Raw genomic sequence first — 12,315 nt, 5'->3', positions numbered from 1 at the left:
GACACAGTGACCGCAGCAATGGGCTCAACTGTGTCAGAGACTGCAAGGATGGGCAGGACAGGGTTCAGATCTGTTCACCCGATGGCACCTAACAAGAGAGGAAGGAGGGCCAGTCTGAGGAGATGAGACACAAAGATGGTACAATCGTGGCTTTGGAGATGGGGGGTCCAAGAGCAAAGGGATGCAGGTGGCCTCTAAGCCGCCACTGTCGGAACCTGGACTGCAGGATTTTTGTTAGAACAGGAAACTCACATGGGCCACCAGTGCCAGGCAGAGCACTGTCTGTCACAGCCAGGACCACCCAGCAGAGAAAGCAGCTGGGGCCCCAGAGACAGCAAGAGGGTCAGCAAGCCCCAGTGTCCCCCAACTCTGAACATTAGATACATGTGCACAGGACGACACTGGGCAGCTCTTCCCAGGAGCTGAGCCAGCTGCTCAGGGCTTTCAGCCCCAGTATCCAGAGCCCCAACTCCTCTACCTCATCTGAGGACAACTCTTCACTCCTGGGGTGTAGAGCACCCCATTCACTGTGGAGGCCTGGCACCATTCTCTCTACACAATACTGGCGGTCCTAGGAGACTGCCATCTGCCCTCTGCTTGTAGTGGACAGCCCTGTTATCAGCCACCTAGTGGACCCTGCATTTACTGCGGATCAAGTCTGGAGTATCTTGCACCCCTCAGTTGTTTCTGGCCCTCTGCAGGAGGCTACAATCAAGGTGTTCAGGCAGGGGTGGGTGAGGGGTGGTCTTGGGAGTTGATGGGGGTCAGCTTGTGGTGGAAGGGGTGGCTGTAGCTGGGGTTCAGGAAGGCAGGCCAGGAGCAGGCCTAAGACCGCAGGAGACCACTTCGAACTAAAAAAAATACTTCATTTTATTCTGAATAAAAAACAGAACAGACAGAACTCTTGGAAATCCTGAAAACAATGTTGTCACTACAGCAAAATTTCACAGAAATTGTCAGACAGCATGAGAGCAGAGCCTGGGCCCTGCTGCGAAGGCCGCCTCTCCAGGGAGTCAGAGGGGAGCAGGCAGCATGGTGGCTGTCCCCACCTCATGGCCCCTCCAGGTCTGCCAGGCACCTCAGGGCAGCAGGACTGGTGCGTCTTCACTGTCAGTCTGTCCGGGAGTTCTTCCGGCTCCGTGTGTCCCACATTCCACGCTTGGAGTGGAAGTAGTGGAAGAAGTTCCTAACACGGAGCCGCTCCACCTCCAGCCCTGCCTGCAGGACCCTGGGGGTGAGGTGGGGGTCAGGACCTGGGGTGTGGTGGGGGTCAGGACCTGGAGTGAGGTGGGGGTCAGGACTTGGGGTGAGGTGGGGGTCAGGACTTGGGGTGAGGTGGGGGTCAGGACCTGGAGTGAGGTGGGGGTCAGGACTTGGGGGGTAAGGTGGAGGTCAGGGGTGAGGTGGGGGTCAGGACCCTGGGGGTGAGGTGGGGGCCAGGACTTGGGGGGGTGAGGTGGGGGTCAGGACCTGGGGTGAGGTGGGGGTCAGGACTTGGGGGGAGGTGGTGGAGGTCAGGGGTGAGGTGGGGGTCAGGACCCTGGGGGTGAGGTGGGGGCCAGGACTTGGGGGGTAAGGTGGAGGTCAGGGGTGAGGTGGGGGTAGGACTGGGGGGTGAGGTGGGGGTCAGGACCCTGGGAGTGAGGTGGGGGTCAGGACCCTGGGGAGGTGGAGGTCAGGGGTGAGGTGAGGGTCAGGACTGGGGGTGAGGTGGGGGTCAGGATACTGGGAAGTGAGGTGGGGGCCAGAGGTGGGGGGGTCAGGACCCTGGGGATTAATTTGGGGTCAGAATCTTAGGGGGGATTGGAATCCTGGGGGATGGGGTGTCAGGACTGTGCAGGGAGGAATCAGGCTGCAAGGCTCCGGAGGCCCTTCAGGCCCCCTGGAGTCTGTAGGACCAGGAAGAAGGGGCTGGAAGGGGCCAAGCTCTAGTTTAGGTACCACAACTATAAAACTTGTGGGAGGCACGCAGGCTAGGGGCCCAGAGGGCCTGGAGGTCCTTCTGATGGGGACAGTTAAGGACCACTGAATCCATAGGATCTTGGGGCAGAACTGGAAGAAGGAATGGGGTTTTGAGGTGTGGCCCAAGGGACATTCTGGATCCTGGGGAGACAGGAGAGGCAGAGCAGCCCCAGGGCCTAGAACCAGGTCCATTTGAAAAGAGGGCACAGGGGAGAGCGGTTACCTGTCCAGGAGCTCCCAGTCCTCGCCACCCCACTGGTCTCGGAACTCTTCCGTGTTCATTCCCCCAACACGCTCGAAGTCAGACTTATAGATCCCAAAGAGGCCGAAGCCGTTCACCTCCCAGTAGCCTGGGGAGGGGAGCCCTTTGTGACCCCTGAAGGCTTCAGGAATTGCTCAGGGTCCATCCCCATGGGGTTGGGGTCCCATGACTGCAGGGTACATGGAGGTCCCAAGCACCTGGCATCCCCCTGGAGTCCTGGGTTCTACACTGGGCATCTGGTGGCAGACGCAGAGCTTGGCTTACCATGTGGCTTCTCTGGTGAGCTCCCGCAGCCCAGCCGCATGACCACAGGGGCAAAGGCCAGCTTGCCCTCCACACAGTGCTTGCGGATGCTGTCCAGGATGTGTGGCGGGAAGTGGATGTGCAGGTCACAGAGGAAAACGATGCTGCTGGCATCCTGCAGGGTCCAGTGTGAGCCCCACGTTCCCAGGCAGGCCCTCCGCCCCCTCCCCCCACACCATCCAGCTCTCGAACCTCCACAGCGTCCACTCCTGCCTGCAGCCCTGCTGAGCGCTCAAAGTTTCCTGTCCGTCTCAGGTACTGGTACCTGGGGGGAGAGCCAAGAGGCTGGGTTCCTGGGATGGGAGAACAGCCTCCAGAGGCAGGGAGATGCGTTGGTCCCGCTGCCCGGGGAGGTCATTACCGGGGCAGCTTTGCTGCATGCAGGGCCTGCTCGATGTCCATGTCCTCGCTCTCAAAGTCCACCAGGACGACATTGAAGTGCGAGTCGCCAGTGCGGGCATGCAGTGCGGCCATATCTGCCAGGAACTGTACCACCCAGCGCGCCTGGTTCTTCACTGCAGGGCCGGCATGAGGCGAGCTGTACCTCCACTGCTCAGCGCCCCTGCCCCCAGCGCCCCCTTTTCCTCAAAGTCTGAGGCGGGCGAGCAACATCCCCCTCCCTGGCTTCTGTCCCCAAGGACTCCTTGAGCCTCCCTTCATGAAGACCAGCCCCGCACACCTGGCACGATGAAGTGCACCATTACGTCCTGGCGCCACACCAGGCGCAGGGGCCGGCAGAGCTCGGGTCGGCCATCAGGGTGCTCGGAGGCCACCGGTGCAGGTGTGGGGCTCCCTGCATCCCCATCCACGTCCCCCGTGCGGACCCCAGGCAGCCGCAGGAAGACGAACTCAGAGAGGCGCAGGCGGCCACCCCCTCGCTCCTGCAGCTCCAGCTCCAGCAGGAAGCGGCTCCCGCGCGCAGAGTCCCTGCGCTTCTCCACGTTCACGATGCGCAAAAGCGCAAAGCGCCTGTGAAGCGGAGCCAATCACTGGGCGGCTATTGCTGCAGGCTTCCGGGTGTGCACACACCTTTTGTGAGGGACACCCCCCAATCAAGAAACAAGGCCGAGGACACCACGGAGGAGTGGAGAGGGCCTTTCCATATCACCCTCACCCCTAGCTAGGCCCACACCATACCCCCTATCTGAAGCTTTTAGAAGACAGGCTAGTGGGAAGTCCTCTCCTTAGAGCCACAGGGAGGCCTCTCCTGGCTAGGCCCTACTGGCTGTCCATTATAGCTCCTCTACGTCCCTTCCTAGCCTCCCCTCACCCCCACCAGGCATGTTCTTCCCCTCAGCCACTCTCAGGGGTTCTGGCTGCCCACAGGACGAGGGTTCTATTTCTTGATGGGCATTCTGGGACCTTTGCAGCAGTCTCCCCAGCCCCCCTGCCTCTGGGCACTGTCAGTGACTGTCCTCGGATGCTTTATCTGAAAGACATGGCTCAAGCCTCCCCAGGTCCCTCCCCCTCAAGGTCCAGCTCCTGGGTTCTTACTGGAGAAGAAAGCCCTGGGGCAGCTGCATGGGAGGGGACAGCAGTGGATGCCTGGGGGCCAGACCAGAGAGGCCTCCTGGGATAAGAGCTGTGACCCCTTTTAGTTAGGCCTGAACTCTAAGAAGACCCAGCAGGTAGCAGCTGTTGGGAGGAGGGCCCATGAGGCCTGGGCTTGCTGGTGGGTATTCTGTCTGGACTAGCCTGCGAGGCTCAGATCCACCCACCCGCCGGGGAGCAGAGGCACAGGAACAGGAGAGCAGGCCTGGGAGGAGGCCCCCGTCTCCAAAGGACCTTGGGTTTCCCTTAGGATGTGACAGCCAGTGAGATGCCATCCAGGCTGGAGTCCCAAGTCTGTACCCGCCGTGGCGTGCATTGAGCCGCTCCATGTATTGTGCCACCACATCGACAGCCTCAGCCTCCGCCAGCTGCAGGTTCCCGGACACGTTGCACCGCAGGTCGTTCCAATCAGAGCGCAGCAGCTCAAAGTCCATAGTGGCCACGCTGAAGGTACGCTGCCAGTCAATGGCGTCCTCCCGCCAGCGGCCGTGGTGCCTGCCTGGGCGCACTGCTTCCTCACTGTCCTCCGATGCGGCCTCATTGCCTGGGGCCTCATCTTCATCCCCCTCCTCCTCTTCCTCCTCCTTGTGCTCCCCCGAAAGCTGAGGCCTGGACACCTGGGATAGGCTCAGGAAGGAGGTCACTGGCCGTGCCTCAGATGAGGAGTTTGAGTTCACAGTGGGTGCCACAGGTCCTGGTGTGCGCCAGTGGCTACCCTGGGGGACTTGTGCCCTGGCCAGGGGGGTGCTGGTTCTGTGGCCATGGGGCCAGGGTGGTCGTGGGGGTGCCCGTAGATGCACCTTGGGCAAAGGCCTGGGGCGGAGGAAGAGGCCAGGGAAGGGAGCCCAGGGTGGGCTGCGGGGTGCGAGCGGTGCAGGAGCCTGGGCCAGTGCAGGCTTCCCTGGGCGCACCCGAGTGACATATACCTTAGGGGTTGGTGGCCGGGCCTTGGCATGGGGTTGTGGAGCATGACCCAGGAAAAGTGGTCGGGACGGTGCCCGGTGAGCCCATTTCAGTGCCCGGGAGCGCCGAGGGGTCTTGACGTCTCGGGGCTGGGGTGGAGTCAGTGACCAGGAGGGGGCCCCGGTCACGGTAGGGAGGACTGGGGAGGGGTGCTGGTTCTGTGTCTTGGTTGCCTTGGAAAGCTCCAGACTGTCTAGTAGCTCGCCCTCATCCTCATCGTCCAGGAAGTCTGTGGGGAGAGGGTTGGCCACCCCACTACATCCATGGGGAGCCTAGATCACAGGGCACGGAGTGCAGGACTGAGGGTCACAGGGGGTGAGGGTCATGGCTCATGGGGTGGCAAGGCTGAGGACCGCATGCGTGGCACAGGGCAGTGGGGCATGGGGCTAAGGCATGTGCGGCTGAGTGTCACGAAGTATGGGGTAGAGGGGTGGCAGGGATGAGGGGTGTGGGGTTGAAGTTCAGGGACTGAGGGTCACACAGCACAGGGCTGAGAGGAATGGGTAACACGGCACAGGACGGAGGGGTATGGAGTTGAGGGCCACATAGCACAGGACTGAAGGGTGGGGGAGCTGAAGGGCACAGGGCTGAGGGGTATGGGGTTGAGGGTCACACAGCACAGAACTGAAGGGTGTGGGGGCTCAAGAGCACAGGGCTGAGGGTTGTGGGGTACAGGGCCCGGCACTGAGGGACAGGTGGGGGCTGGGGTGCACCAACCATCTGGATTGAGGAAAAGGAAGGCTCGGCGCTGCACTTCCTCATCTTCCTCCCCTTCCTCCTCATCCATCTTCATGTACTTGTAGAACCCAAACCTGGGGGGGGGGCAGGGCAGCACTTCAGAGACTGTGCCCAGTTTTCCAGCCCCCAGTCTGCCCCCAGGCCCACCTTTCCAGGTACAAGGGCGACTCCCGGTAGAAGCACTTGTTGTCTGTTTCCATGTGCGTCAGGCGTGTATAGTCATTGGGGTACACAAAGGACAGGTACACCTGAGGGGCAGGATAGGTGGGCCTGAGGGTGGGCAGAGGGCACACGGGTGGGAGGGGGCTGGGGGACGCTGGGATGGGTACGTACAAATTGCAGCCCCTGGTATCTGGCGATGGGAAAGTCCTTGACGACGTAGGTGGGGGCATAGGTGCAGGCCTCCAGCACATTCTCCAGGTACGCAGGCTCCATCCGGGGAGCTGAGGGTGGGGGGCAGTCCCAGTGAGGCCCACCACACCCACCCACCTGCCCCTCATCTCCTGGGCCCCTCTTACTGAGGAAGAAAGTGTCTCGGGCATCAGGACGCAGCATGTCAGCACTTGGCTCTTCCTGTCGCTGTCCTCCCATGTGGCTGACTCCTCCTACATAGCTGGCAGGGGACTGGGGGACATGGGCCACGTGGTCCATCTTCAAGGATGACTCATCTGGAGGCAGAAGAATGTGTGTGTAACCCAGGAGTGTCTGGAAATCCCAGTGCATCCCCCATTCAGACACCATCCCCAGAAGACTGTCCTAGTGCCCCAGAAGGTTCCAGATTCACACCTGTATAGAGGGAGATGTGGGCAGAGTCAATGACCTCAAACTTCAGGCCCGGGAGGAAAGCACGCCACTGGGGACAGAGACAGCGGTCAGGGATGTGGGTGGTCAGCTGGGGCACGGATTTGACTAGGACAGATGGGTGGGGCAGAAAACTGGCTAGGGCAAGGATCAGGCTACGGTAAGTGGCTGGGGCAGGGACCTGGCTGGGGTAGGGACCTGGAGGAGGGCATATTCCCTGGGAGGAATTAGCTCATGAGAACCAGTCAGAGGGCACAGACTGCTTAGTGGCTGAAACAGGGGTCCTGAGTAGCAGCCGCTGGGAAGATGAGGGAAAGCTCTCCCATGCTTCCTTCCCCACCTGCTGGTCACTCTTGCCCAACACCCCCAATCTGCTGCCATTGCCTCATAGGGCAGCACCCCAAATCAACTCCTGGGGAGCTGACAGGTGCCCCTCTTCCCTCAAATTGGGTGTCTCGGGGCTCTGTTGGAAGCCACTTCTCATGCTGGACCCTCAGCTGCCCCTCAGCTTCAGCAGGGTCATCTCAGTCACCAGATTGGAGCTGCATACACTGATACACGCAACACCTCACCACCCTGTCCCCACACCCTCTCCAACCTGCTACCCCTCTGGTCCAGGTGCCAACGACAGCTGTGAAAACCTGTCATCACCAAGGTCTCATCTATCTCCCATAGTTGAAGGCAGGTGTTCCTTCTGAAACCTGCATCCGATCAATTCTGCTTTCAGTACAAGGCCTGAGCTGTCTAGGTGGCCATCTGGACCCTGAGAATTCTGGCAGTCTCACTTCTAGGCTGTGCCCTGTGGCTGATTCTATAGAAGACAAGGCTCCTCAGGACATTCACTCGTCTCTTGAGCTTCTGCAACCCCTCCTGTGAATGAGACCCTCTGCCTTACCACCCTTTCCCAGCACACCTGCTTTATGGATCACCCTGAAACTCCGCAGGGGCCAGGACTAGTTCTCTAAGGTTTGCGCAGATCCTCCAGACACCAAGTAGGGGGCACAGAGAGGGTGCTGTAGGCTGGGAGTGCTGGAGGGGCTGGGGCAGGCAGGGGCGGAGTCTTGGAAGACCTTGGAGGGCCCCAGGGTGCAGGGCTGCACTCACACCCACTTCTACATGGTCGGAGCCTTGGTCATCTTGCTTGTGCAGCAGCTCAAAGTAGTACTTCCGTGAGGCCATGAGCCTGGGAGACAGAGAGTCAGGGACACATCCTGCCAGTGGTGACAGAGGACCTCCCGCACCCCAGGGCAGGTCCGGCAGGAGGGAGGACAATCTGGCTGGGATGGCATATGTGCAGTGTTGCAGGCATGCATGCCAGTGTGTCCCAGTGAAATGTCACCTATCTACACACCCACGCGCGTGCTCTCATGCACACAAGATTCTGTATACACACATCACGCGCACACATGCAGATAAATACCCACGCGTGCACACACCTCCCTCTCCCGTAACTCACCGCCTAGGCCGAGACACCTGGGAATGGAACTTGGTGAACTCTCCAGGTGCTGTCCACTCTGAGCCAGTCTAGGGGGTATGAAAAGGTGATGAGAGCTCACTGTTGCTTGGGGATCCCTAGCCCCTATGTCTAACACATTGGGGACAGGTGGCAGAAAGCCCTGGAGGTACAGTGAATACAGATGGGGTGTGGATGGAGAAGGGTGGGGTGGGGAAGCTATACAGGAGCTGGGGCCATGGGGCAAATATGGGAGAGCTGCACACAGGTGCTGAGGGCCCCATAATGGGGTCCCTAGGGTGGCAATCAAGGGACTATGGGTTGTGCAAGGGTCTATGGGGCTGGTGGAGTGGGTGCCTTCTCCACAAAGGTGACCGAGGACTCCCACAAGGAGGGGCAGTACGATGAAGACAGGAGGTGTGGACGGAGTGGTACGGTGGGAGCTGGGCAGGGAGGGAAGAACTGGAAATTGAAGGGAGGAACCTCTAGGTGGGAGCCTGTGGGATAAAAGTCAGCCTGGGCTGAAGGATGGGCAGGGTCCCAGCACAGGTTCCAAGGCAAACAGAGGGGTCTTGGGATGTATACTGAGGGGCTGTGGGCACAGGTACGAGGGGCCTGGGCAGGGTCCAAGGATGGGTACCTTGCCCACGAAGGCCACAAGCTGGGCACCTGCTGGAGTCTCATCAGGGCTTAGCCAGAATTCTGAGTTGTCATCTGAAGCCACAGAGAACTGGACATCTCCTAGGCCACAGGACAGGGTTCAGGGCAGGTGGCTGGGACCCCTGAGGACCCCATCCCCTGTGAATCCCCACCCTCGCACCATCTCTGGCAGGGTGGATGAAGCCAAAAATCCGAAGTCCATAGTTTTTCCACTTGGGGGACACAGCCAACTTCTTCACAGTGGTGCGAGTCTGTGTGGGTTGGGGTCAGGGGTCAGAGTCGAACTCCATCCGCTGCCCACCCTCTCAGCCCCCCCCTCCCTCCCAGCTCAGCCCTGCCCCCTCCTGTGGATTCTCACATGTGGGAAAAGTGGAAAGTGCAGGTTCCTCCTCAGGTGGCCCACAGCCCCTCCACACCAGTCCTCGAACACATGGAGGTTCACCTGCCCCTTGTACTGGGGAAGGAGCATCTTACCTTCAGCCTCTGTCCACCCAGCCCACCCTCCACCCTCACAGGCCAGCAGCACTTACCTCCTTGCGCCATAGTGGGGTCTGTCGTGTGAGGTTCAGGGAGGGTGGTCTCCCAGGCCCCCCAGGAAAGAGTATGCTTGGGTCCTGACCTTCCACCTGCAGGATGGGCAATTGCCATGGTCAGAAGCACGAGGGCAGGGGACAGGAACTGGGTCACAAACACACACCTGGGTGGAGACACCACACACTTAACGTCACACCCAGACACAGACAGTGCGACTCATTGCACAAAGACCCTATTTCACACAGAGCCATGTAACACCTGCTTACCTTCCAGGTGTGCAAACCCTGAGCCATCACACCCTGGCCACACGCTCAGGGGCCTGCACCACAGCTGACAGCAGCCACTCCACACAGACACCAGGCACAAGGGTCCAGCCCCTCCAGCGGCACCTCGGTCCACCTGGCACATGCCAGGTGGGGGCTGTCTGTGTCTGGGGTGCACTTTGGGAAGTGCCTAAGCAGGGTATGTCCTCCCCCCGCCCCCCAGGACATGTGTCAGGACGCTTACCACCTGCTCCTCCTCTCGACTCTCACTGGAATCCTCAGCCCTCTGTGTGGATGGTGCAGCCTGGACACCGCGGCCATCGGTCACCCCAGCCAGCTTTTCGCCATCTGTGGGCAGCACATGCGACGTGGTGGGGTCCAAGCATACCTCTCTTGTTGTTTTTGATTTGTCATCGAGTCTAGCATGACTCATAGTGACCCTGTGAACAAAAGGCCTGAAGCCTTTCTATAACTACTGTCATTTATCAAAGTTCATCATTTCCAGAGGCATGTTGTTTAGAAAGTGGACGCCACTCCTGCTTCCAAAAGCATACCTCTTCTGCTGGCAATTGGGTGGCCACCGGGGGCCTCCCCTCAGCTAAGGATGTGCCCTTGGTCCAGTGTCACCTCTGGAGGGGCAGCCTGGCTGGGGGGCATGTGAAGGGAGATGATCACTCGTGTGGATGAGTACGTGGTATGGACACCCTGACTGAGTGGCTGCCTGCAGCCTGCTCGGACAGCTGCCCCTCCTTTATCCAGCTCCCTGACCACAAATGCTGCCTGCCATGCCCACCTGAGCCTCATCCTCTCTCTTACTGGCCTGTCCATCCTTCAGCTGCTGGAAGATCCCGAGACCTAAGTGCCCTAGAGAGACTACCCCAAGGGTGGCACTTCAGTCTGCTGAAAGACACCTCCCAGCCTGGGACAGACCACTGCTGCACCCCAGCTCTGCCTGTACCGCTCCCAGAAATGTGGACCTGACCATCCCAGACCACTGCCAGCTGGTTCCAGCCTGGCCTCTGATCCTTCATCTGTGTAACTCTATCCCACCACCGAGGGCTAAGTCTAGGCTGTAACATCCAGGCCTCACTGCAGAATATACAGCCCCTCTCAGGAGGGCAGCCTGCCCACAGTCGCCTCAGCAAATGACCAAGGCAGTGACTGTCCCCTCCTCTTTGTGGCGGGGTCTTCCCCCGGCAGAGGGCTCTGCCTAGTAGTGCAGAGGAGTTGAGCCCAAGAGGCATCCAGCCAAATGCCCACAGCCCACCTAGTGAAGCCAGCGCACCCGTGGTGCTGGGCATGTGTTCACCTGCCTCCTTGGGGACCCATCTGCGCAGGCCACTGGGATATGTGGGAGAAAACCCTCCATCTTCCGCCTCACTCCATGTAACTGCCCCAGAAAACTCAATCTGCACAGAGCTGGGGACGCAAGGAACTGGGGTAAGGGCCCCACTGGGTGCGAACCTGTTCCTGTGGGTCATGGCTCTGGGGACTCTGGTCCATCCTGTGACTGAGTTGAGGCCAGCTGGTATGAACAGAGGTGAACATGGGTTCCCTGTGCCCTCCCCATGAGGCTCTATTCCTCATCAGGGTATCAGGCACAGGAAATCACAGGGTTTAGTTCTGTGTCACTGTGCCACACGCTGAAGGGGTGTGCATGTTCTCTGTGGGACTCTCCACACTGGTGGCCCTGGTGCATGGTCACTTGGGTCTGGGGGGTCTGGGTGTGTGGGGCCAGGTCAGGACAGGTGCATGGTTACTGTGGGGCTAGGAGGTCTGGGGCGTGTGGAGCCAAGTTAGGACAGGTGCATAGGCATTGTAGGGCTGGGGCGTGTAGAGCCAGGTCAGTATGGACTGGTGAGGCAGGAGCTTGGTCCCTTGGTGGAGTGGTCCAGGATGTTCTCAGACAGTGGAGGAGAGGAACCCCATTCCCCACCCTCAGGACCTGGATATGTGAGGGTGTTGGGCAGCTGGGCGCCCTCCTGTCTTGAGTCTCCACCTGTGTCCTTAAAGCCCATATCCACAAGTTCAGGCCTACCTCCTCTCGTCGCCTTCTTTTCATGCTCTTTCCCCAGATGCCACCAAAGGTGCCAGCTCTGAGGCCCTCCCAGACCCCACCCTGTCCTCCACAGCCCTGTCTATGGGTTCGATTGTGCTCACTGGAGTGTGAGACGGGAAGCCGCAGGTGAAGAGCTTATGCAGCAGCTCAGGGCACCCCAGGTGGAAACCCCCATGTGTTGTCTCCCAATACACATGCGTGGAGCTCTCCTCACAGGGACACCCGTGGCGTCTCCAGGACGCGCGTAACAGTACGGGCCAGCTCCGTAAGCTTTCTTGGGCTGGAAAATGGGCACTTGATCCTGAGAGTAGATGGGGAAACTGAGGCTCCACTGGATTGGCCTTTTGGAAGCTGACCGTGGTGGCCAGATGGCTCCAAAGAGACCACCGCTAACCCAGTCAGTTCGGGTCCCAGGTCCAGGGGTTCAGGTAACGCTCCCCAGAAGGGTTGCACACGTCACCACTGACGTCACTGGGCATCCAGGCTGGGCCTAGCCGCGCCCTTTCCCCTAAATCGCCTAGCTAGGGGGGGGCCCCGCTCGCCCGTGCGTGGCCCCGTGCGCCCTGGCGTACCTCGCCCGTAGCCCAGCCGCTGGCGCAATGCGCGGCCCTGGCGCACCAGGCTCAGGTGCACGTACGTGAGCCACGCGGCGCAGGTGAGCAGCACCAGCACCAGTAGCAGCTTGATTTGCTTGCGGATCTTCTTCACCGGGAACCACGGCATCTCGGCCGTCGGCCCGCCCGCCGCGCTTAGCGGCGCCGCTGCG

The 12,315-nt window shown here is 60.2% G+C and overlaps 1 protein-coding gene across 1 annotated transcript; it reads right to left on the bottom strand.

The window, feature by feature from the left end:
• Window positions 1-1,110: 1,110 nt before the first annotated feature.
• On the bottom strand, window positions 1,111-12,272 carry B4GALNT4 (beta-1,4-N-acetyl-galactosaminyl transferase 4). Its single transcript, XM_006893335.1, has 20 exons — window positions 12,122-12,272; window positions 9,735-9,838; window positions 9,224-9,319; window positions 9,052-9,147; window positions 8,854-8,944; window positions 8,674-8,774; window positions 8,037-8,104; window positions 7,685-7,763; window positions 6,566-6,632; window positions 6,298-6,447; window positions 6,113-6,222; window positions 5,927-6,027; window positions 5,759-5,853; window positions 4,379-5,270; window positions 3,207-3,496; window positions 2,889-3,042; window positions 2,720-2,792; window positions 2,489-2,642; window positions 2,186-2,312; window positions 1,111-1,228 (listed from the first exon to the last, which is right to left on the bottom strand). Exons 1-20 carry the CDS (start codon window positions 12,270-12,272, stop codon window positions 1,111-1,113), a joined length of 3,117 nt encoding a protein of 1,038 aa, XP_006893397.1.
• Window positions 12,273-12,315: the final 43 nt, after the last annotated feature.

Source organism: Elephantulus edwardii, unplaced genomic scaffold (assembly GCF_000299155.1).
Source record: "Elephantulus edwardii isolate Elephantulus edwardi_28Jun2011 unplaced genomic scaffold, EleEdw1.0 scaffold00126, whole genome shotgun sequence".
Taxonomy (NCBI): Eukaryota; Metazoa; Chordata; class Mammalia; order Macroscelidea; family Macroscelididae; genus Elephantulus; species Elephantulus edwardii.
The sequence above is the reverse complement of the archived record's forward strand: the minus strand, read 5'-3'. Positions and strand labels throughout refer to the sequence as shown.